At 51.1% G+C, this 24,387-nt stretch overlaps 9 protein-coding genes across 9 annotated transcripts; 3 read left to right on the top strand and 6 right to left on the bottom strand.

Moving 5' to 3' along the window:
• Positions 1 to 602: 602 nt before the first annotated feature.
• On the top strand, positions 603 to 1,829 carry N7462_005863 (serine hydrolase domain-containing protein; the record flags this gene model as incomplete). Its single annotated transcript, XM_057077581.1, has 1 exon — positions 603 to 1,829. The coding sequence occupies one exon, from the start codon at positions 603 to 605 to the stop codon at positions 1,827 to 1,829; it is 1,227 nt and encodes a 408-aa protein (XP_056933161.1).
• A 161-nt stretch (positions 1,830 to 1,990) lies between these two features.
• Positions 1,991 to 3,715, bottom strand: N7462_005862 (putative MFS allantoate transporter; the record flags this gene model as incomplete). The annotated part of the gene is made up of 4 exons (XM_057077580.1): positions 1,991 to 3,039; positions 3,093 to 3,377; positions 3,456 to 3,486; positions 3,539 to 3,715. 4 exons carry the CDS (start codon positions 3,713 to 3,715, stop codon positions 1,991 to 1,993), a joined length of 1,542 nt encoding a protein of 513 aa, XP_056933160.1.
• A 466-nt stretch (positions 3,716 to 4,181) lies between these two features.
• Positions 4,182 to 6,236, top strand: N7462_005861 (amidase family protein; the record flags this gene model as incomplete). The annotated part of the gene is made up of 1 exon (XM_057077579.1): positions 4,182 to 6,236. The coding sequence occupies one exon, from the start codon at positions 4,182 to 4,184 to the stop codon at positions 6,234 to 6,236; it is 2,055 nt and encodes a 684-aa protein (XP_056933159.1).
• A 209-nt stretch (positions 6,237 to 6,445) lies between these two features.
• Positions 6,446 to 8,488, bottom strand: N7462_005860 (uncharacterized protein; the record flags this gene model as incomplete). The annotated part of the gene is made up of 3 exons (XM_057077578.1): positions 6,446 to 6,844; positions 6,902 to 7,309; positions 7,364 to 8,488. The coding sequence occupies 3 exons, from the start codon at positions 8,486 to 8,488 to the stop codon at positions 6,446 to 6,448; spliced, it is 1,932 nt and encodes a 643-aa protein (XP_056933158.1).
• Positions 8,489 to 8,722: 234 nt separating this feature from the next.
• Positions 8,723 to 9,558, bottom strand: N7462_005859 (putative DNA repair protein Dds20/Mei5; the record flags this gene model as incomplete). Its single annotated transcript, XM_057077577.1, has 2 exons — positions 8,723 to 8,815; positions 8,875 to 9,558. 2 exons carry the CDS (start codon positions 9,556 to 9,558, stop codon positions 8,723 to 8,725), a joined length of 777 nt encoding a protein of 258 aa, XP_056933157.1.
• A 178-nt stretch (positions 9,559 to 9,736) lies between these two features.
• On the bottom strand, positions 9,737 to 12,511 carry N7462_005858 (ubiquitin ligase complex subunit HRD3; the record flags this gene model as incomplete). Its single annotated transcript, XM_057077576.1, has 3 exons — positions 9,737 to 12,192; positions 12,277 to 12,411; positions 12,475 to 12,511. 3 exons carry the CDS (start codon positions 12,509 to 12,511, stop codon positions 9,737 to 9,739), a joined length of 2,628 nt encoding a protein of 875 aa, XP_056933156.1.
• A 1,053-nt stretch (positions 12,512 to 13,564) lies between these two features.
• Positions 13,565 to 19,053, bottom strand: N7462_005857 (DNA-directed RNA polymerase II subunit RPB1; the record flags this gene model as incomplete). Its single annotated transcript, XM_057077575.1, has 5 exons — positions 13,565 to 13,580; positions 13,640 to 18,471; positions 18,540 to 18,610; positions 18,684 to 18,840; positions 18,925 to 19,053. 5 exons carry the CDS (start codon positions 19,051 to 19,053, stop codon positions 13,565 to 13,567), a joined length of 5,205 nt encoding a protein of 1,734 aa, XP_056933155.1.
• Positions 19,054 to 19,848: 795 nt separating this feature from the next.
• On the top strand, positions 19,849 to 21,576 carry N7462_005856 (Set1-mediated histone H3-K4 methylation subunit Swd1; the record flags this gene model as incomplete). Its single annotated transcript, XM_057077574.1, has 5 exons — positions 19,849 to 19,918; positions 19,975 to 20,036; positions 20,107 to 20,195; positions 20,262 to 20,402; positions 20,511 to 21,576. The coding sequence occupies 5 exons, from the start codon at positions 19,849 to 19,851 to the stop codon at positions 21,574 to 21,576; spliced, it is 1,428 nt and encodes a 475-aa protein (XP_056933154.1).
• Positions 21,577 to 22,336: 760 nt separating this feature from the next.
• On the bottom strand, positions 22,337 to 23,734 carry N7462_005855 (class I SAM-dependent methyltransferase; the record flags this gene model as incomplete). The annotated part of the gene is made up of 2 exons (XM_057077573.1): positions 22,337 to 23,228; positions 23,361 to 23,734. 2 exons carry the CDS (start codon positions 23,732 to 23,734, stop codon positions 22,337 to 22,339), a joined length of 1,266 nt encoding a protein of 421 aa, XP_056933153.1.
• Positions 23,735 to 24,387: the final 653 nt, after the last annotated feature.

Below are 24,387 nucleotides of genomic sequence, written 5' to 3'. Positions count from 1 at the left end.
ATTTCGAGTCTTCGCAGGCTGTTCGGCTTATGGGGGCCGACTCATTTTGACAGACTCTAATTGGTCAAGCTGTCGCAACACTCCGAGTTCTCCTCATACGCAGATCCCCACACAGTATTCATATATTAGTTAGGAAGCTATATCAGACCCAACGATGAACTCATCCTAGTCAATCACCATTAGATTCAAACGAATTTAGCAAGAGAGGCATGAGGGGAACCATACGAAACTGTAATCGGCTCGTCCTGGTCTCTTCCTCGTCAAACCCTAGTTTATCTTTATCTGTAAAGGAAACGGGGATTTTATAGAAAATCGTTTTATAGAATATTAATGTGTTGGGTGATGATGTAGGGCACTAATATTACCCAATACTGCTTTGTCTCTTGTAGTATTTGTACGCCCGAGAGGAGAAACCATATTCCGAGCGTATAAAGATCCATCGTCCTGTGCGCCAATTGCGATTGATCTCCTACTCTATAAAGATTGCTTAAGCCGAGAAAATAGTCTCTTTCTCCAACTACGAACATCCGACTGATCTGCAGATCTCTTCTTCTAAATCTTCAATCTAAGGCACACGTCAATCCGTTCAATCTCAGAATAGCATGGCCAACGATATTGAGACAAACTTCCAGGCCGCCATCGATACGGGCAAGATCCACGGCGCGGTGATCTGTGCCAGCGATGCAGAGGGCCATTTCGTCTTTAACAAGGCAATGGGCCAACGTACGTTGCTTTCGGGCAAAAAGCAGCCACAACAAGTCGATGACGTGCTGTATCTCGCCTCGGCGACGAAGATACTCGCCGCCGTTGCTGCTCTTAAGTGTGTCGATGATGGCCTTTTAACTCTTGATGGCGATCTGTCGTCTATTGCGCCCGAGCTTTCTGAGAAACAAGTCATCACTGGCTTCTCCGAAGATGGCCAAACTCCAATACTTGAGCCGGCTAACCGCCCGATTACGCTGAAGATGCTCCTCACCCATAGCTCAGGGCTCTGCTACCATTTTGCGAACCCACTTGTCGCTCAGTGGCGCGAAAAGTTTGCTGCGTCTGAAGAGGGCAGCCGTCGAACGGTTGAAGAGCTTTTCTGCTACCCGCTCGGCTTTCAACCTGGGAGCAGCTGGATGTATGGTCCTGGACTGGATTGGGCCGGCCGCATCGTGGAAAGAATCACTGGTCTCACGCTGTTGGAGTATATGCAGCTGCACATCTTCGATCCTCTGGGCATTAAAGATGTCCAATTCTTTCCTGTCACTCGCGAAGACCTACGAGCTCGTCTCGTCAATCTCACCCCAGAAGATCCGGATGCCCTCGGTCGGGCCGTGCTTGGTGGGGGCGGGGACATGAACACGCGCACCCGCGGAGACTTTGGAGGCCACGGTCTGTTTATGCCCGGTGATGACTTCATCAAGATCCTTTGCTCGCTCCTGGCCAACGATGAGAAGATTTTGAAGTCCACAACTGTTGACATCATGTTCCAACCCCATCTCAGCCCAGAAGCGACTACAGGCTACCAGGCCGCGCTAGCAAGCCCTATGGGTCCCTTCTTCCGAGTAGGCACTGACCCTGGGACGAAAGTGGGTTATGGTCTGAGCGGGTTGTTGACACTTGAAGATGTAGATGGCTGGTATGGCGATGGTACATTGACTTGGGGTGGTGGGCTGACTTTGGCTTGGTTCATCGACCGTAAAAATGGATTGTGCGGTGTTGGCGCTGTGCAATCGGCACTGCCAGTTGACGGCGCACTGGTTACTGCCTTAAAACAAATATTCCGTCGTGATATATATCATAAGTACGCTGCGTGGAAGCTGGGAGAGCAAAATACCCTATGATGTCTCGGCAGTCAAAATTTTGGTCATGGGAACTTCCCATTGTATCATGAAAATCGACTTGGTTAACATTCAGGATAGGTCTTGCAATATCATAAATAAGTTTCATTGGAATTCTTTGCAAAACATGCATGAATACTTTCATCACGGCTATACAAGTTGCATCATAGCGCATATCGGAAATGCTTCGACTCCATATCTGTCATATCTTTAAACCCATCTCTAATTGCCTGGGCTGCCATCTCTTCTGGCATTCCATCTGTACTCTCGTCTATTCTTCCAGCTATAGCACTATCTCTTCGGGCATTCTCCCACCTCATACTGACATATGCGACAGCTGACAAGATAATAATTCCTGCATAACAAACCAGCAGGCCAGTGATAGCAGAATAGTAGCGTGGTGCTTCTCTCGAAAAGAATATATTTGCCCCGGCGACATTTCCGGCAGCGTACAGAGTGAACCAAATTCCGTTCGCGATGGCACGCTTGGTGTGCCCAGCCACATTGGTAGAAAGTAAATTCCAGGAGACAATGACTGGAGCTCCGATGATGTATTGCAACCAAGTGCATCCGACAAGCGTCCATCGATGGTCGAGACTGGTGAATCGGATACCCAAGAGACCACCGAATGGAATCAAACTCACGACGGCCAGAACGATGCAGCGTGAATTGGGTACATAGGTTGCGACAAGCCCACACACTGGAACTATGGCTGCCTCAATGGCGCCTGTTGGCAGCTGCAAGAGTGTAGCATAGATTCCGCTGAATCCAAACCCTTTAATCAGAGATGAGGCAAAATTCGATACACCACCATTGATAACCCCGCAGGCTATGGCAATCCCTGCACAGCAGAGCACTTTGATGTCATACAGATTTTCCACGGCTTGCTTCAGCTTAATTTGTCGATTTTTGACTCCGATCATGTTTTCTGCCACACGTCGAACTGCGACAACTCGTTGGCGATGGGTCAAAAATCGGGCAGAGCTGGGCGAGTCTGGCATCAGGGCTAGAAACACTCCCCCACAGACAAAATTAAGTAGCCCGATAGTTAGAAAGATTAGCTGCCAACTATGGAGTGACGTGTTGTGCGAATGGCCTAAGCCAAACCCAAGGAGGGCCCCAACCATGGTTGCCATACCATTGGCGCTTAGCCAGATGGCCATGCGTAGGGGCTGCTCGGAGCGTTTATAAAACATGGAAGTGATGACCATCACTTGATGGATTAGTCCACAAATTATCCAAAATTCTTTGAGTTTTTTTACTTACTGCACGGACTCACACCTGCCTCGGCCATGCCTAGCAGGAATCTGAGCACGAGAATGCCTGCATAGTTCTTTGCGCCGATATGGGCGATGACAATCACACTCCATAGAAGAAGCATTCCTCCCATATACTTGGCAACAGGCAGCTTTTGGATCAAGAGATTTGCGGGTATTGCCCAGAAAAGGTACCCAAAATTGAAAATAGCTGCAACCCAGGAGTATTTTTGGCCTTCAAGACCAAGGTCAGGAATGAGGGTGTATGCAGATGCATAATTGAGAGATAGTTTATCTGGTCCAGGATGTGAAGTTAATTAGCCTCGAATGAATAGAAAATGCCGCACTATCTTTCTCATCTAATGGTCCATACCGAGAAATTGAATCACATAGGTGACATAGAGCTGCATCGACGAGTCAGAAAATGATCCTGGGATCCTGCATATGTTCACTGACAATGGGCATGATTCGCCAATCAAGAATTCGCAGCACCTGTGCACCCTCACGCTCCAGTTCCTCGGTTGATAACTGCTCCGCCTCGACATATAGATCGGCTCCGATGTCGTGGACCTCACCCAGCATCACATCTTTCTCCACAGTGGGCTGCTCCACCTTTGCGTCTTTGACGCTCATGTTGAAACTCAATCAGCAAGTTGGTCCTCCGATCTCAGGAATGAGCATAGGGTTTTGATCATTTTCTCTTCCTCTGCGAGTCAGCCTGGTTTTAAACATCTCCTCTGAGAAGATCAACTGCTGTTATCAACTGCCAAGCAGATAAGCCCGAGTTGTACCCCCGCGTGGTGATAAGCGGACAATGGCCCGCCTCAGCAAGTGGGGAAGACCAAACGACTTGTGGTCGACCAAGCAAAATCCAGCGGACTTTTGTCCGCCGTCTCAGCACTGGATCAGATATACACCTATGGCAACGCTCTCTCTAGGCTTGTCACCACTACTACTACATTACTGCTACGACTCCTCTTCAGTATTGTGCCGAGCTGGAGCATTCTCGCGCGGGAATGCTCAACCCGCTGAAACTTAACTTCGGAACATACTAAGGAGTGGCGCCCAATCGACTGCAGATTATCTAAAATTGGAGAACATGCTGCGAGACAAGATGGCACGGCCAGCTGCTGCTCAAGAGATGATGCTTCTGGATGCTAGTATCTCCGAGCTTCAAAATGCGCTATCCTCAGGATGGATTACCAGCGTTGACTTGGTATCGCGCTATTTAAGACGTATCAGTATGTTTGACGCGAATGGACTCAAGCTCAGTGCCATTCCAATCCTCAACCCGTCCGTCTTCGATGAAGCAGCGGCATCAGATGCCAGGTGCGCCGCAGGACTGCCACCACGGCCTCTGGAGGGTGTTCCCTACCTTGTCAAAGACAACATCAAAGTCAAGGGCATGGTAGTCGGAAACGGATCGCCTGCTTTTGAGAAGCTGATTGCGAATGAAGACGCGGCATGTGTACAGATTCTCCGAAATGCAGGCGCAGTTCTTCTCGGCCGGACCAACATGCCGGCCATGGCATACGGTGGCATGCAGCGCGGAGTCTGGGGGCGGGCGGAGAGCCCGTACAACAAAGACTACCTCGCAGCGGCCTATGCTTCCGGTTCATCAAATGGATCTGCTGTCGCCACCGCGGCGAACTTTTGTGCATTCTCCCTTGGGACGGAGACTGTCTCGTCTGGTCGTTCGCCGGCATCGAACAACGCCATTGTCGCATACACGCCCTCCAAGGGTTTGCTACCACTTCGGGGGGTCTTTCCTCTCTATCCAACTTGTGATGTCCTAGTCCCTCATACGAGGACAGTCTCAGATCTCTTCCATGTACTTGATGTCCTTGCGGTCTCTGATAAGACACCTTTCGGGGATTTTTATAATGAGCAGTCTATCATCGAAATTCCGTCCGTTAATTCTCTTCGACCGGAATCATTTTTGAGCCTGCAGGATCCATCAGCACTGCAAGGGAAGCGTATCGGTGTACCATCAATGTATATTGGAGGCAATGACTCCTCCGTTCTTTCACCTAGCAAACTCAGGACCCGCCAATCCATAATCAAACTATGGCAAGAAGCCCGCCTAGCCCTGGAGGCCTGTGGTGCCGAGGTCATCGAGACCGATTTCCCTCTCGTCACTACTTACGAGGCCAATGCAGGAATGGGGCAACTCGTGACCATTGCCAGCCTCCCAGAAGGCTGGGCAGGAAAAGAGCGCTGCGAAGTTGTGGCCCATGCGTGGGATGATTTTCTCGTTGCCAATGGTCAGAAGGGCTGCGCATCCATCGCAGAAGTTGACCCAAGAACGATTTTTCCACTCGCGCCAGGCTCGCTGTCGGGCGCCCCGGACTCAGCCAATGCACTGCGCTGGGATGAAATCGTCGCATACCCACGCACCAAGCCCGCCTCGATTTCTGATATACCAGGCATGAAACAGGCTGTCCAAGCGCTTGAAGATGCTCGGAAAGAGACATTCGAGAAGTGGATGGACCAACAGGGCCTGGATGCCGTGGTTTTCCCTGCCAATGGCGACGTGGGTGCTGCGAATGCAGATGTGGAAGAGGAAGCATCACTCTTTGCTTGGAGCAATGGCGTCAAGTATTCCAATGGTAACCGGCCCATCCGTCACCTTGGTGTGCCGACTATTTCCGTTCCTATGGGTGTCATGGAAGATACCAAGATGCCTGTGAACCTCACATTTGCAGGGAAGGCATATGAAGATGACCGTCTTCTACGGTATGGTTATGCTTTCGAGAGAGCCACTAAAAACCGAATCCAGCCACCAGACACGCCAGCTCTGGATTCAGATTCCATCTCAATTCCTAGTGTCTCTCGCTCAGGCACATTCCAACTCCCTCCGGATCTTCTTGTGAACAATCAGAAGAAAGAGATCAATGACTCAAATGTGATGATTCAAATTCAAGGCTCCGTGAGCGACAGTGAACAGGTAAAGGGTCTCTTTGGCTACTTAAATGGTCAACGATGCTCTATTAATTTAGAGGGCGAGAGGTGGTCTCTCACAGCTTCCTACCAAGTCTCTGAGAGAGACGCCAGTTGGAAAATGTGGACGAGTCCAGCACTCACGCAAACTATCGTGGTCATTGTAGCAGAGACTCATTCAGGATTCGCGTCCGGGAAACTTATTCTCTTGTAGTATTGGCGGTTTTTTAAATCTATGTATTCATCATTGTATGTAAATAGTCATAAATTCTATATTACAATGATTTTTCTAAAGTCTTCGGCCTCTTGTTCTATGTTTGGGGTGTTCGATATCCTGCCGGGCGAAGGAAAGGGGTATTTATAAAAGCCAAATACTTTATGAACGTAATTATTGTCAAAAAAACTTATAATTTATAGTGTAGTTCATATGATATCTGTCACAAAATTATCCGCTATTGTCTCAAATTGGACGAAGCCTCCATACATCATGTCCTCGATCATGCCCAAAAGAGCCTGATGAAGGTACTTCTTTTTGAGTTGCTCCAGATGGGACTCGGCTTCGGCCAATGCAGGCAGATCAATCTCCATTGCTTCTGTTGGGATATTATGTGATACCTTTGAATGCAAGAAGCCGAACAGTTTGAAATACGGCACTGCATCGTCCCAGCGTTCTGCGAAGCAGGCCAGGTTCTGGGTGCACGCTTCAATAGCTTCCGGGCACTCGTACCCATTTTGCTCCAGTAAGATAGGGCCGTCCATCAAAGGTCTTGTTGCCCAAATCAAATACAGAAGCATAATGCAGGCCCTAAATTGGAATATAAGCTATAAATATGTGTTAGTTTTTGGTTGATTCGGTATTTCAAGGATTCGGAAACTCACCGCAGACCAGGTAAAGCACATCACATGTCCCTCTTCTTGCAAACGACGAAATTTCATACAAACCTCCACCACGGCCGAGAAAATCTCTTGTGTTCCTTCATGATCGAGGAAGTTCCGCTTCTCCTCCATTAAAATCAGGATACTATAATCATACAATTTTGTCATCCAATTAGGATGATAGTACCCACTGGAAACGCTAGAGGTTCCGTAGCGAGGTATATCTTGTCTCCATATATCCAGAGCAGACTTAAAAGAAGAGCTGAAAGAGATCTTATCTGCCGAGAATTGCCATCGAGATCGTTCCAATGATCTTCGGATATTAGATTGAATTTTGCGAAGTCGAAATAGGTGACCAAGAGCAGGATTCGTATTCACAGGTGGTTGAATAGTATCGCCGAGTATGCAAAGCTAAAAAGGCTTTGATTAATACTTGATTATATCATTGATTATAGAGAAACTCACGTCATCGTCAACAATCCGGTAGGAGGCTGAAACCGGCCGATCCCAACCAGATGCAATAACCTCATTCAACATGTAGCAAGCAATAAACATGTTCTCCGTTAATACCTCCCCAGAAGCTGAGACCATTTCATCTTCGCTGTTTGTTCGAGTGCATTTTCGCAGATGTGTGATTGCAGTGACGCAAAACGGTAGTATTGAAGAGACAATGGTTGCAATTTCCTCGGAGGATGGTGAATGGAGGGCATAGATGATTAATAGCAAGGATGCTTGGACCTGTAGGACCATGGACGGGTGACCCACAACAAGGGGATAATAGCTCATCGCAGATGCATAAAGTTCTTTCGAGCGAGCCAGATGTGTTGAGTCTCGGTGCATCGTACTGCATAAAGAGGCGCCAATAGCATATACTATGCGCAGAAAAAAGAATCGCCACTCGTCCTGGCCACTTGTAACCTCCTCGCGATGCCAGGATTTCCAAGCCGACTCATTGAGAAACGGCCACTCTCGGTAGGATATAGAAAAATAGATATTAGTGTAGAGCTCAGTGAGCCATATAGAATCGTTGCCGATTAGAGGGAAAGTTGGCCCTTTATCGAGGCGTAAGAAGTCAAGCGACTCATCGTTCAATTGGAGGAATGTATCTGTAAAGGATGATTGGGAGAACGGTGATAGCCGTGGTATTTGATGACTCTGGCGCTGCTGTGACTCGGATAATAGCATAAGGGCGTTGTCCTCTTCTGCTCTATTCTTTCTCCAATTTGGCGATTGCGCCGTTGATGGTATGCGGATAGGTGGTTGTTCATCCGGGACAGGGTCTGTCTGAACACCAGCATCGCAAAGTTCTGCACAGTTTCTTGTATTTGGCGATGAGCCTTCTAACTCAGCGACCCTCCGCTCCAATTCCTTCAGGTAGGCAACTGGAACAGTGATGCTGTCCCCAGACTTGCGCGATCTAGCGGGCAGACATTCAGCACCTTTGCGACGACATTCACCACAGGTAGGCTTCACATGGTCGCATCTTCGCTTCAGACGGAAGCAACGAGCGCAGGCAATCTCTCTTGGTTTGAACGGGCGCGACATGCGGGAGTTGAAGGGGAAGAGTGCGGGGACGGGAAGCGGAGACATGAATACAATTGATAAGAAGGTTTCGGCGTTGGCCCGAGGCTAATCAGTGGCGAATGGATAACGATATTTTGATGGGACTAAGTCGAATACACTATCTCATACAGCCCTTTAAACATGATTGATAGGCGCCACTTCACAAATCAGATCCAAGGAAAGATGTAGGATGTTATCTGTATTGCGTTCCCATTGTGCCCATGATGGTCCCCTAAAAATGATCACCTCCGAGTCGGCCCGTTAATCTCGAATCCACTTCCCTAGAACTGGATCATAGCCAATGACCACAGGCTCGATATTCAATGCCTTCAGCATGAAGTTCATTGTGAACTCCTATCATAATGGACATCAGTTAACGATTTGATAATTTGGAAGACGCACATAATTCTGACCTCTTCCGTCACGTGCTCAGCCCGCTTCGATGCCTTTGATAGTTCATACGAATCGCCAGTCTCATCGTCTCCTCTATCTTGCTCATCGATGTGTTCGGTGTCATGATCCTCGAATCCTTGTGCATAGATATTGTGCCTATTGTACTCCTTCCATGCTGTGAGTCCGCCTATTCGGGAAGCACGCTCTCGTGCGCCGGTGAAGACCTCATCCGCTGCTTCCTGGCTCACGAGACGCCATTTCATGATCAGAGCTTCCAGTTCTGCATCTTTGGTCGAGGATTCGATTCGAAGAGCTTGCTTGATGGTATCAAGTTCTTGGCGCAAAGTGGCAAGTTGTGACTGTAGAGCACGTTCCTGTTTCTGTAAATCTCGAAGCTCCGGATCTACCTGTGAAGAACGTATTGATGTGGTGAGGCTTGTACGGCATGTAGCCTTTTGAGGACGCTCTTCTGGGGGACAGACTGACACCGGAGTAGAAATATCAGTGTCGTCATTTGGTCTTGCAGGTAAAGTGATTATGTCGGTTCTGTGCTGGCTGAATTTGCCCGTTTCTGGCGTGAGGGGTGTCGGTTGAGATGAAACACCGAGAGACTTCGGTCTGTGCAACGGTGACTTGAATGGTCTGGATAGCGCAGTTGCGGTATCGAGGCGGCGACGTTTGATCATCGGCGAAGGGTCATCCATTATGAAGACGAATGGGAAGCAATGTATACAGGTGTGAAGCAGGATCGGACTGGAGAACAGAGAGGATGACGAACGGGGAACAAAAGCAGAACGAAATGGCTTATCGATAAGAGCCCATATAGCTGGGGCTATCTACAACGAAATAATCCCTACAATACAGCTGAGAATCTGGCTCAAATTAATGGCCCACGCCACCTGCTACCCACTGCCCAAACTCAGGGTCACCAGGCTGCGGGAAGAATCCCCGGTCATTAGCATTAGCATTCCCATTCCCATTTCCATTCGCGTTGGCGTTGGCGTTGACGTTGGCATTGGCATTGGCATTGGCGTTCGCATTCATGTTGGCATTACCGCCCTGGTTTGCAGCGTTCTGGTTTTGCCGATTACGTTGTTGTTGCTGGCGAATATAAACCAGCACAAGTAGCGTGGCAGCCAGTCCAACAATGAGTAGGCCCTCCAGCATGTCCCCGTCAATATCCAGATCGAGGTCGTCGTAGTAACCATCGTCATGGTCAGAATCCAAGCTTCGTGATCCCATGAATTCATCATCATCTTCACGGGATTCATATAGTTCGTTGTAGTAGTCAGCCTCATCATTTTCGATGAATGCGGTGATCCATTCCCTGAAGGTCCGGCGGGGCCTCACATCTGTGAAACAGGTCAGCGTATTCCTCATGTACATAATATGGAGCAGGTAGTAATTACCTTCGTCGTCACGAATAGGGTTGATATTTCCATTGGTGATGCGATTCCAGTAACCCCGGGCACGCAGCTTCAATAAGCTCAACTTGACGGGTAGATATGCTTCGGAGTTAGTCTCTAGTGCGAGATCGTAGTACCGTTTAGCCATATGGAAGTCTTGAGCCACAGCGACGCCATTCTCATGCATCCAGCCAAGGTTCCAGTAGGCTTGTGCGCTTTGGTGGGCCTCGGCGGCGTTGTGATAGCAGGCCGAGGCCTTGTCAGCATCGAATACGGCCCCAATACCATTCAAGTAGTAGTCCCCCATCTTGATCAAGGAGTCAATATTAGACTGCTTCGCAGACCTGGTCCAGTAGATCAATGCCAGCGCTGTGTTACGCAGCAGATTGGGTCGAGATTTCTGCACCCATGGTAGGAAGCGATCTAGCGAGAACAAAGAGCGCTGCTCGTCCAGGATGAAAGCAACGTTCGCTTGAGCATGTTCATACCCTTGTTCGGCGGCCATCATAGCTGGAATGAGAGCGCCCTCTCGATCACCAGCCTCATAGGCCGCATTTGATTCTGCAAAGGAAGAGTGGACAGCTTCGGCTTTCTCAGCGACCATTTTGTAATATGCTGCGGCAACACCACAGTGCGGCTGCCTACCAACGCCAAAGTTTGCCATCTCCGCGAGGTAATAATATGCCTCCATCCAACCCCATCGAGCGGCTAGCTCGAAGTATCGGGTCGCAGTGGCCACATCTCCTTGGTCCAGGAAAAGAGCACCAAGACGCGTTTCCGCCGCCGGCATATCCTGTTCTGCCGCGGCCTTGAAATATGACGAGGCCTTAAACGCATCCGCAGGTACACCATACCCATTGAGGTACACAAGTCCCATCTCATGCAGACAGAGCGGATCCCCATTCTGCATGCCCCGTCGGAACCAGGTGATTGCATTGCTGAAATTCTGCTCTACACCTTCTCCGCGAAGATACATGAGACCGATGTGTCCCGCTGCCTTGGCAGCCAGCTTGTCCAGTCCGGCAGCAGAAGTTTGAATCAACGATCCATCCAAGTTCCAGTAGCGCTTGGCGACAGCTCTGAAGTACTTCATAGCTTTACGGAAATTACGAGGTAGGCCGTGCGCTCCCTCGTAGTTCATTTTTCCGAGTGTGAATGTAGCCTTCAACTCGCCTTTGCGAGACATCAGGTCTAGGAACTCCAGCACATCTTCCACGCTAGCATCACTGCCAGACTGGGACGGATCCGCTGCATTATGCCCAGAACTTGACACACTAGCTCCTTGTCCGTAGACACCGCCTTCTTCGTCCGCCCAGCGATATGAATCCCGAATCATAGCATGGCCACCTGGCGGGCCCGATCGATAGTAATCAATAGCCTTGTCGGCGACTTTCTTGTAGTAATAGAGTGCATGATCGCAATTCTTCGGTGTCCCAATGCCCATATGATACCGATATGCCAGGGTCATTTCCGAACGTGTGTTTCCCCCTTCCGCGGCGAATTCATGGTAAATCAAGGCCTTTGCCTGATCCCGCTCGACTGCATCGCCAATTCCCGTTGCATACATAAAGCCAACCATATACTGTGCAGTGCTATTCCCAGTCAGCCATGCCAATTCGTTATACCATTGGAAAGCTTCGCTGAAGTTGCGCGGGTGTGTGAAGTTGCCATAGAAGTTCATCTCGGCTAGAAGGAACATCGCATCGGGGTCCTCTTCATCATCGACGGCTAGTTTTAGCTCTTCCACTGCACTTTTGACTACCGGATTGATTTTTCGACCAGATTTATCGGTAGTTGGCGCATTCAAGAACAGCATGCGAAAGGCTTCCCGGCCATAGTGAAGGGTGTACCCGATGAGTCCCGAGGGTTTATCGACGATGGAGACGGCAGGTTTCACTTTCCGGAGCTTATCCCAGGCATTTTGGACACGTTCTGTTAACAGAGTTATCAGTAGGAGGTCGTGAAAATGGGACGCCTTCGCCTGCAAGCTGCACGTGCGACATGGGGTGTACTTACGGCTGACAGGTCGAGGCTCTGGGACTGGCGTTGTGAATGGAGCCTGCTGCTGCTCTGTATTTCCAACAATCCCTGTCGTTTCAGGATCATTTGGGGTGATTTGTTCCCGCCCTGCTGCACAAACCTGGGAGAGCACTGACAAGCAGAGTCAGCAACGGCGCAACGCCAGGAACGCGGAGAAAGAGGGGGGTGGCTTACGCAGAGCCGGCAATAGGCAAGAAAACGGCGTCCTCATGATACCAGTGATATGTGAGAGTTATTCAAGAGTAAGAGTCGCATTGCGACTCCTTGATGGATAGGAATCAGAAGGATGTCAGAAAGAGGCAGCGCATGGCGCGGTGATGTAGTTCCAACGGGCCACTTGGCTCGACGGAGCTTCATTTTGCCGAGAGCGAATCACCGGCCTCGAGAGATCCAAGCATAACCACATTCAACCGAACTTCTTTATCGAGAATGTCTTTGTGAATATCGGTTCAACTTTCGTAATCTCCGACAGTAGATCCCGAAATGTCAAAATTTGGCATCTGTACATGTCTTTCTTCTATTTCTCTTTAATTAGGCCTTAGAACTCATGCGGGATCCAACTAGGGGGCGCAACAAGACAAGACTTGCCAGTTCCCACTCATAACATAGATTCCGGCTTCTTGAATTTAAAGGGAATACATTTAAGTCACGATCGTTTACTGGTCAAAAACTTGTCATTAAATCTTTTTATTCAACCCCGTGGAGTCTGTGTACAGAACGGGAGAAAGGCAAACAAAATACACAACCCCCATTGCGCTCTTCATGCAAAAAGAAAAAGGGAGAAAAACCAAATGAGGTAGCCAGAGCACAGCCCCTCATGAGAATTTAAGAGCCTCGTTCTTTCAAAGGGATAAGGACCTTGGGATGAAACCCAAATGTTCCTAGCCCATTAAGAACGCCAGCATCTCGAACTCCTCGAGGTTTCAGGCCCAAAACCACCGGCGAAAAAGGGGGAAATAACAAAGTCGTTCTCAATCTCTGAAACGGCAATGACAGCTGGATCTGGGGCATCTTTGGAAACTGATTGAAAAAAGGATAGAAATGATGAGGGTAGAAAAGCCATTATAAAAGGCTCACGAACGTTGCTAAAACAGATACAATTGAATTGGTGAGTGATCCCCAGATCGTGAAACAGCAAAGATGACCATCCAATTTCGAGATGTCAGCTGCGAAATGATTCTTTTTGTAGTTTATCTGAACGTTTTGATGATAATACAGTGATACAGCACGAACCATGCATAGGCAAGCCATGTCTGTCCTCACTTCACTGACGCGGAGACCTGTTGATTCATGTCAGAGAATGGGTGCATTTCACATCGAGTCCACAAGTATAACTCACGTTGGGCTATAAGCCGGGGAAGTGGGGCTGTAGCTTGGAGATGTAGGCGACGTCGGAGAGCCAGCGAAGTTAGGAGAGGTTGGCGAGTAGGACTGGGGGCTCGTGGGAGAGTAGCCAGGAGAAGTTGGCGTGTACTTGGGAGAGGTTGGGGAGGTGGGAGACAAGTGCCGACCGCCACCGAGCGCAGGGCTGGTGGGACTGTAGCTGGGAGACGTCGGGCTAAAGGCTGGCGAAGCAGGACTAAAGCTGGGCGACGTAGGGCTATAGTTTGGCGAAGTCGGTGAGAACCCAGGCGACGTAGGAGAGTACGACGGGGACGTAGGCGAGGCATGACCATAAGCCGGCGACGTCGGCGAGTAAGCTGGAGACGTTGGGGCAAACGATGGGCTCGAGGGTGAGAAGGCGGGCGACGCTACAAAACGAGGGCTCGTCATACCCATACCAGGAGACGTTGGTGAATAGCTCGATGGAGAGTATCCAGGAGACGCCGGGCTGGTATTGAAGGGGCTGGTTGGGGAATAACCAGGGCTGCGACCCGCTGGGCTGAGTCCGCCAAACCCATCCTGAGGCTGGTACTTGGTGATACCCCCAGGAGATTCCGCGCCGGACTGACGGATCGGAGAGAAGACCGAATTTGGATCGCCATCAACCATGTACGAAGAGCTGGCCATGGGTGAGCCTGTGTCGTACTGGGTTGCAGCACCATCTGGAATAAGCGCATCCCGGTGATCCATTGGACGAAAGCCGTTCGTGTTGGAGACAACAGTGTTAAGCAAGCTCTGATCCAAGTAGACATCAAACTCTCCCGTTCCAGCGGGGGCCATCTGCCCAAGAATCAGATTCTCTGACACGCCGCGACAGTCATCGAGCTCGCCAAAGGCGGCAGCCTCCAGGAGAATCTCGACAGTCTCTTCGAACGAACAACGCATCAGTGCACCGTTGTCAGCACGATTGATACCGTGACGAGTAACGGGGGTCAGGTAGCCGCGGACGGTCATGACATCAACCAGGAGGGCCAAATGACGGTGATTGACATATGAACCATCAAAAGCAAGCACCTGGGTTAATTCGCGGAGCACGGCAGTACGCGCAGCCTCGATACCAAACACTTGGAAAATCTCGATGAACTGGTTGGAATAGGTGCGGGTAGCGTCGACACCAGGAATGGCAAGAACCGGTGCGAGAGAGGAGCCGCTGGTCTCAAGAACCCATTCCTTGCAGAGAGGATCGGACTTGCTTGTGAAGAGAGTGCCGTCTTCAAGGACACGAACCTTGCTCTTCTCGTTAATGAAAGCACGCTCAACACCAGGAACACCGCGCAGAGTCAGTGTATCGAGAAGGTGCTGCTCGAGTTTCTTGAGGGTCACATCGTATTCAACATCGTCGTCGTCGTCGTCATCCTTGTAGTGCTGGATTTGACGGATACGGATAACCTGCTCATCGGCGTTGTTATCACTGAAAATAACAGCAATGTCATTTTTGTAGGCCGCTTTAATCTTGGCCGCAACATCTTGAACAGTAAGACCCTTGTCAAGAAGCTTAGGACGGCTAAGAATGATACGAAGCAACCACTTCGATTGGCTATTGATATCTTCGCCAATATCCTCAGGGATGATGAAGTAAGACTCTACCATATCCCGGTCGTTCTCGATGACAGTCGACTGAATATCTGGATCGTAGTAAATCTCAGTGGCCTCAGTGACGGACCGCAAGCTGGTGTGCTCGACAATGCTTCGCAGCTGCTTGGCGCCCTCCTTGTCATAGGTGCTGGCAGCCTCCTGGTACACAGTCATGGATGGAGTCTTAATGTTGGTGGCCACATTGAGAATTTCCTTGAGACGAGGCACACCCAGAGTAACGTTCTTGGAAGAAACACCAGCAAAGTGGAAGGTGTTCAGGGTCATCTGGGTAGCTGGCTCACCAATGGACTGTGCCGCAAGAACACCAACCATCTCACCGGGGTTAGCTGCTGCTCGAGCGAATCTGCTCTCAATGGCACCGAGAACATGCTGGAATGCAAGCTTGTTAAGTGAGTAGTCTGTAACAAGGCGTCGGAAGGCGAGACGGCTGCGAAGCTGAGCCTTGAACAGGAGGGTTGCATTGTCCTGAGCCTCACGTGAGATCACATCATCGCCACGGACGACGAGCAGGCGATCAAGCAAGGCTTGAACTTGAGGGATGACCTCAGCCGGGTGCAAATCACTGATAGTGCCCTCGCGAATGCGGAAAGTCGTTCGGGCCATTTCCAGGATTCTCTGCACGTTGATAGGGAGTTGCATCATCTCTTCATCCTCCTTGGCAACAGTACGAAGGAAAGCACGAGACTCTAGAAGAGCCTCCCATTCCTCATCGAAGTACTTCTGGACTTCCATATCACCGGCGATCTCATTTGCCTGCTCGAGCACATCAGGGCCCAGGGTACGCTCGGGGTCCATGACATCAACGCGGAAACGCTCACGCATCTTCTCATCGGAGCAGCGAATGATATCGACACGCTGGTTCTCAATGTGCTGGCCATCAAGACCATCTTCTCCGTAAATGAATTGAATAATATCACCCAATGAGTTACGAACAGTGCCGTCGTACTTGACCATTACCTCTTCCAGGGCCTTGACCAGCTTACGCTGGATATAACCAGTTTCAGCAGTCTTGACAGCCGTATCAATCAAACCCTCACGACCAGCCATAGCGTGGAAGAAAAACTCGGTGGGAGTCAGACCACGCAAATACGAGTTCTCGACGAAACCACGGGATTCCGGGGAGTAATCGTCCTTGGTAAAATGGGGCAAAGTGCGGTACTTAAAGCCGAACGGAATACGTTTTCCTTCCACGGATTGTTGGCCGACGACGGCAGTCATCTGAGAAATGTTGATAGTGGAACCCTTGGAACCAGAGCGAGCCATCTGAATAGCGTTGTTCAGATCCTTCAAACTCTTTTCAGTCGCGGCACCAGCCTCATCACGAGCGTTGTTAAGGGCACGAGACACCTTGCTCTCGAAGGTCTCACGGACGTTCATACCAGGAAGTGCCTCCAGAGTGTTCTCAGTGGCGCTGGCAGTGATAGTCTCGACCTCCTTCTTTCGCTCACGAACAGCCTCCTCGATTTTCTGGATCGTATTCTGGTCAGGAATCGTGTCACCAATACCGATACTGAAACCATTGTGCAGAAGCCAATAGTTGACAATTCGCTGAGCACCGTTGAAAAAGCTGACAGCAGTGTCACATCCATACTCATTGAAAATGGTGTGAATCACACCACCACCGCTGGCACCGACTGTCTTTTTCGAAAGCATACCATACAGCAGCTGTCCACCGTGGATAAGTAGCCCACCGTCGTTGAGAGGACTGAACTTCTCAGATAGAGGTGAGCTATCCTTATCGATACGCAGGAGGTTGAGACCAGTGGGGAAAGCCAGACTGATAATCTGCTTACCAGTCCAACGAGGACGAGGCTTCAGAATTGCAGGAGGAGGAATAACACCATCCCAGTTGGGAACCCAGAGCATCATATTCATGACCATGTCTCTGTTGAGAAAGATATCACGACGGCAAATCTTGTAGATACCGCACAGAGTATCCTGCACAATACCCATAAGAGGACCGTTACGCTGAGGCGAAACGATGTTCTTGGGGACAAGAGCAAGCTCAGCCAGTTCAGCGCGGGCTTCCTCGCCCTGCGGAACGTGCAAGTTCATTTCATCACCGTCGAAATCGGCGTTGTAAGGCGTAGTGACTGACAAGTTCAGCCGGAAGGTCGAGAAGGGCATTACGCGGACGCGGTGACCCATCATAGACTCCTTGTGAAGCGAGGGCTGACGGTTGAACAAAATCACATCGCCATTATCAATGTGCCTTTCAACCTTCCAGCCGTACAGCAGTTGCTGGGTACCACCGCGCTTGGCAAGACGGAGATCAACACGCTCCCCAGTATCTCGCACAATGTATCGAGCGCCAGGGTGCACATTGGGACCGTTTGATACCAACCGCTGGAGCTTCTCAATGTTGTACGGAGTTACCACCTCCGGGTAAGTCAAGATCTTAGCAGTCGAAATCGGAACACCGACTTCTTCCAGAGACAGGTTGGGGTCACCTGTGATGACAGTACGAGCCGAGAAGTCCACACGCTTACCCATCAAATTTTGTCGCAGGCGACCTTCCTTACCCTTCAAACGACTGCGAAGAGCCTTGACAGGACGGTTTGACTTCTGCATCGCTTTAGGTTGGCCGGCAATATCGTTATCCATGTACGTAGCGATGTGGTACTGTAGGAGGGACTCGAACTCCCTAATAACGTGTTCTGGTGCACCGTCCTGCTCACAGCGCTGAACGTTCTGGTTTGCGCGCACAATTTCCGCCAGCTTGTAGGTCAGATCGTCCTCTCCACGAGCTCCACTCGTGGCTCCCATCATAACACTGGGACGGACAGTTGGAGGGGGAACTGGAAGGACTGTGAGGATCATCCACTCGGGGCGAGCGTAATCGTTACTAAGACCCATGATGCGAACATCTTCCTGGGAAATATTGCGGAAAATGTTCAAAGCCACCGCCGGAGTGATCACCTTCTTCTCCGGCTGTGCCATCTCATCCTCCATCATGCTCTTGCTAGGCGTCCAGGTACCGACTAGACTGATGCCATCCTTACGCACAGTTGGCTGAGCGTTACCACAACCACCATGGAAGTAGGGCTTCTTGTCTGAGTCCTTCTGATATTCATCATCCTCGGGCGAAGGGTCAGCATCGCAGACACTTTCATCCTTCGAGGCCCTCCAGATAGCGTCAAAGCGTCGTTTCGGGTCTCGGATACGAACGGCGTCCAGGAACTTTGGGTTATCCTAGGTCGAAAATCGGTTAGCAAAAACAATGTCGCTCAAGATTTGCCATCCCATAAGGAATGACTAACCCTGTGGACCTTGATCTTTCCACAGTTGTGGCACACAGTTTCCAGAAGCTTCTTGGTTTTGGTGAGGAAACCTAAGGTGTAAAAGAAACAGTCAGAATCCACTTTAAGTTGCTTTTTTTGAAGAAGTTGGAATAGAGTTTGTACCAATATGGAAGACCGGAGACGCGAGTTCGATGTGACCAAAATGGCCAGGACATTCCTTAGGTCCCTCTTCGCAAGTCTCGCAGTTGTACTGGCGATCAATGGTGCCCAGGCGTGGGTCATTCACACCTTTAGTCCGAGGCCGTTGGCGTTGCTCATCCTGTCGAAAAAAAAAACCAGTCAGAATTCAGACGCGTCTCAAATTTGGGAATATCGGGTCATGGGAGATAAAATAGGCGCATACCATGGTCTCCGGGTACTCCACATGGACGACACTCATGCGCTTGATCTCCTCGGGGGAGAAGAGACCGAACTGGATCTCCTTGATGGTGCGCAGAGGCGCCTTGGAGTAAGGGAAGAAAACGTTGGACATCGTGGCGGTTGTTGCGCGAAGGCTCGACGGGAAACGGAGTCAACGGATAAAGTGGACGTGGCGCGGACCTGGGGAAAACGAAGGTTCTGGGAAGTCGTCAAAGCGCAAAAGCTGGAGAGACAGGCTGACTCGATGGTCGAATGTCAAATTCGCACAAGGCGACGATGAAACGAAGGTGATGTGGAAGCAGCTGGCCGGCTGAGGCCTTTGGCAGCCCTTGCCACGAGGGCGCCGGCGACCTGACGTCCCCGGACTTCACGAAGCCCCGGAAAGGAGAGAAAAGGGAGGCGCGCAGTTGATATTCGCGTGTCGGTGATCTCCTGAAGAGATATCGCGATGCAGAACGCGATATTCTTGGATGGGGAGGTGATGGGGGGAAGCGTGTCGGGGAGGTTGAAAGGAGATGGGTGAAGGTTGCCTCACCCATTGACGGGCCTGAGTTTTCCCTCCGTTCACTAGCGCGCCAGGGGCCAACTATAGTGTACCAGGATATGAGGCGGTCTGAATAGGCAGAATCTACTCTGAGTAGGGTTGTGTGGGATTCAGGCATCAACAAGGTGCATTTTAGATGCACCTCTCACCGCCTGAGATTCCACTCTGTTCGCCGCGAATCCGAGACCGGCAGACGGGCTCAAAAACAATCGCAGCCGTGATCGTTGGGCCCTGTCGAGCTCATCAACGTGTGCACAACATCCACTGTGTGCTGGATGCTTGGCCGCCAGCTTTCCTGGCCTCATTCTAAGGCCCAGGCATCCTATCTCCCCGGATCAAGTCGTATCGCATTCCCACGGCGCCATGAATTTGTCGCTCGTTGACCCGTTCATCCTGGCCCAGGAGTACCCAGAACACTTCACAGAGAAACTCCGTAAGTGAAGACTCAGAATTTGTTTCAGCTACGGCATCATCCTAATTGAGACTTAGAAAGCGGCCATGCAACCTGTCTACGATTTAACCACACGGGCGACTATCTTGCATCTGGACGAGTGTGTGCACCCCCACATTGTCTTCCGTGACCTGCAAAAAGAGGCGCACATGCTGACTGATATGCTATAGGTAGATGGTACCGTGGTGATATTTGACATTGAAACCAACGGCGTGGCACGCAAGCTTCAGGGTCACACCCGACAGATCCAGTCTCTCAGGTATGGCATCGTTCTGCTTCATTCACCTCGCAATCTTTAGGCAATGAGACTGACTGTTCTATATAGTTGGTCTCGAGACGGCAGATACCTCCTCACATCATCTCAAGACTGGAAGTGCATCTTGTGGGACCTGGAAGATGGTTCGCGTGTGCGCACGGTCAGATTTGAGGCACCAGTATACATCGCCGAGCTGCATCCATTCAACCAGTACGACCTCCCTCCCCTCCTACCCCCGGTTCACACCAGCAGGGCTCAGAAAGAAAGAAGAAAAGGGATGAAATCTTATTCTATCTATTGATGTCTATTTGCCTACAGTCTCCTGTTCGTGGCATCCCTCTTCGAAGACCAACCGGTATTAGTCGACGTCTCCTCCCCCAAACCGATCAAGCGTATTCTCCCCTCTGCACCCCTCCGTCCCAAACCCACCAACGGCGTTGAAGTAGACCCTGCTGTCGCGGCCAAACAAGCCGCCCAAGACGCAAAGCACTCGACCTGCGTGACCATCTTCAGCGCCTTCGGCAACCACATCATCGCCGGCACTTCGAAAGGCTGGCTCAATATCATCGAAACCGAAACATGTACAACCATCCACTCGATGCGACTCTGCAACGGCGTGGTCATCTTGATGCGCCTCGCTAGTAACGGTCGCGACCTGCTAGTGAACAGCTCTGACCGCGTTATCCGCACTGTCCTGATGCCGGACCTCTCCCAGCTTGGCAACGAGCTGGAGGCCGCCGCCATTAAACTGCACGTCGAGCACAAATTCCAAGATGTCGTCAACCGCCTCAGCTGGAACCACGTCACGTTCTCGTCGACCGGGGAGTTCGTCACGGCCAGCACCTTCATGAACTCCGACATCTACGTGTGGGAGCGCACTCACGGGTCCCTGGCCAAGATCCTGGAGGACTCACGAGAAGAACTCGGCGTCGTGGAATGGCACCCGTCGCGGCCAATGGTCGTCGCGTGCGGGCTAGAGTCCGGCTGTGTGTACACATGGTCGATAATCAGCCCGCAGAAGTGGTCGGCGCTGGCGCCGGACTTCGGCGAGGTCGAGGAGAACGTTGAGTACGTGGAGCGAGAAGATGAGTTCGACGTGCACCCGGCCGAGCAGGTACACCAGCGCCGGCTCGACTTGGAGGACGAGGAGCCGGATGTGGTCACGCACGACAGCATTCGAGACGACGCCGACACAGCTGGCGCCTTTGGCGTGCCGGTTCTGATGAACATTGAAGATAGCGACAGCGGTGAGGATATTATCGCTGTCGGGCCAGGGACTATGCGGCGCCGCACGCCGGGTGCCGGGACCAACGGCGATGCGGAGAAGGAAAAGGGAGCGAGCAATGGGACGTCGCGTGGCGCGGGACGAGGTCGCAAGAAGTAGAGGTCGCGTGCTTTTCAAATTTCTTCCATTTGACCGCTGTTTTTCGAGTGTCTGCGTTGCAGGCTGTGGGCGGGATATTTTTATTTGCATCGGAGATGGCGTTTCGGGTACAGATTGGGGTGGCGTTTCCTGGGGGAGGTAGGTTTCTTGGTCTCATCACAATGATCAACTATGGCACTGAGGTATCCAGGGTCCTTGTAAGATGGGATCTAAGAGGATTCGGTAGATGAGACCGCAATTTCCGAGGATATGAGCCGGCCTGTTCACATACTAGCATCGTACTAGCATTTGGTTTCATCAAGTTATGCTCATGCTATGTTGCATCCCCGACCCGGCTGAGACGACTACTGCATAGATCTAGTAATTGGATAGTAGTGATATCTTACAATCTATACGATGAAGCCTATGATGTAAAGGGTGATGACTATGCCAAAGAGTATCACATTGACTCGAGTTCCTCCAAGCAAAGATGGCTGGTCACGAACGAAGCTTTAAGGTGCAGAGACCACCTGGGTATATACCACAGCCGAAACATCAAAATGGATAAAAAAAAAGGGGAGAAAAAAGACAGAGAAGGGAAGAGTAGCGGAAGAAAAAGGGGGGTTAAAATCCCAGGTCCAGAAACGCCACATCGATGCTTAACATGCAATAATCAAAGCGGGAAAAGGAGAAAAGCAAGTCATGATCATGGGTCCCATGCAAATGTCCCACGGGGCAAATCAGCGCCACGTATTCAAATCAATCATGAGGCAAAGGCAGGTTAATTCGCCAGCGGCTTGCGCGCCTGGTAAATATGCAAGATGTTATAACAGTGAAGTTCCTTATTGAAGGCTTCTGTCTTGACGTCCGCCGCGATGCGCTTGATCTTTTCCACTGGCCAGGCATGTACACGGCTAAAGGGCGCCAGGCTGAGCGCCTCGACACTCTCGGAGATGGCCAGATTATACCAGCGGGCGACCTTACGCTCGTGTTCATCGTTATGCCACGGGTTGAGAGGCAGGCCCACCATCTGGTGGTCTATCTCGGTGAAGCCAGCTTCTTGAAGATTGCGGATCGTTTCGCGGGAGCTATGGGCGATCGGGCGCATGGTCGATTCGGTGGCATGCTTCAATGCTTGGTACCAGTGACGCAGAGCAAGCCCGCTCAAAGACCGGTCGTCGCACCGCGGTTCAAAATCGATCTCCACTTGCTCGAACCAGGCACCCGGGCGCAAGTGAGAGAAGATGCGCTTATATAGACTGGCCCAACTGGCAACGCTGCCGCTGCCCATCTGCATGTGAATCAGATCCCAAGAATCCTCTCCCATGGCCCATTGGCTCTCAAAGTCGAATGGGGCGTAGAAATCACAGTTTTTTGGGTGGTTTTGTGGTTGGATCGGAGCAAGGTCGACGCCAACGACAAAGGAGTCGGGATATTTGTTGGCGACTTCAATGCTCCAGATTCCGGTGCCGCAGCCGAGGTCTAAGATTCGGGAGTTGCTGGGATGTGGTGCATAGATCAGACCATCCGATACACGGGCCACGGTGAAGAGTTTGTGGAAGATATCGAGGCGGTCCTGTTCCTCCTCGTCGCAGGGCATCATGTAGATGCCTTTCCGGTAGCCGTGGTACATTCGACCATTCTCTTTATAGCTGGGGTATTTTTCGGGGATTCTGTGCTCAATCAATCATGGTTAGTCGATGTAACATTGGACCCCTCGCCTCTCATGCAGCGTCAAAGAGAGAGATGATACAATGGCCTAGGGAGAGGGGTTAGGGAAAAGGGAAATAGTTGGAGCTTCATACTTTCGATTTGATATGATGACAGGTGGAGAGGAGCGAGAGGCGTGTGAGACTTGGGATGAATGCGACGCGACCGAGCCATTGCTTGTAAAGCGCCCTACCCTTCGATCTCTCTCGGAGGGGTCTCGATCTGTAATCACATAGATGTCCATCGCGGTGGAGGTCTGTCGTGGGCGGGGGCGTTCGCTGGGGCGCTCACTGGGAGCAACGGATTGGGAGTGGTACCGATCGCTCGAGGCCACCGACTGGGAGTGGTAATATCGTGGACGGCCTGCATCGCTAGCCGTTGTGGACTCTGACTTGTATCGTTTGGGTGGAGGAGGGGAGGAAGCCATTGGGGGCAACCGCGAGCGCCCCGACTGCTCGTCGGTAAGCATGATGGCGGACGAAGTCGAAGATATTCAGGCGCGCGCGAAGCTTGAGGGGAAGGCGACGAAGGAATGGTGAGAAACAAGAATAGGGACCGATGGAATGAAGGCCAATCCCGAATCTATGACTTTGATCGAGGACCCCAAGAGGCGAGCCAACGGAACGGAAGAGCTAGCTGCGATCAATGAGTGCCTAGCATGGAGGTCCTCCCAGAAGTATGGGCCAAGCTTTCCCAGCCACCAACCGCGAAACCGACAAACGAGTGTCCAGCGCGGTTATGCAGGTCGCAGAGATCGCAGAGATACCACGCAAGGGTGGGATTTCGCACAAGTGTGAAATGCTCCGAAAAAGGCGAAAGCAGGCAAGCGGACCAGGCGACCCGAGGCGACTTTTGGGGGAGGGGGGTGGGAGTGGACGAAGCAGGGCGCACGGGTCAACAATCCACAATTGAGGCCTTCAACAATTCCAAATCTCTCGAATCCACCGGATGAGTCAGGAGAGGGATGCCCGTCACCACTCAATGACACCAATCCTGAGCATCCCAAGGATGGTGTGAATGAGAGAGGGAGAGCAGCAGCGAGAACCACGGGAGACGGCGCGCGACCCCAAGGTTTTTAAGGTTGTGTGCTCCGTAGCCGCTGTCTGGTTCCCGTCGGGGGCC

Source organism: Penicillium macrosclerotiorum, assembly GCF_028827735.1.
Source record: "Penicillium macrosclerotiorum strain IBT 26536 chromosome Unknown utg000006l_segment0_segment0, whole genome shotgun sequence".
Classification (NCBI taxonomy): domain Eukaryota; kingdom Fungi; phylum Ascomycota; class Eurotiomycetes; order Eurotiales; family Aspergillaceae; genus Penicillium; species Penicillium macrosclerotiorum.
Note: the sequence above shows the minus strand (reverse complement) of the source record. Positions and strands in the feature narration are given on the sequence as shown.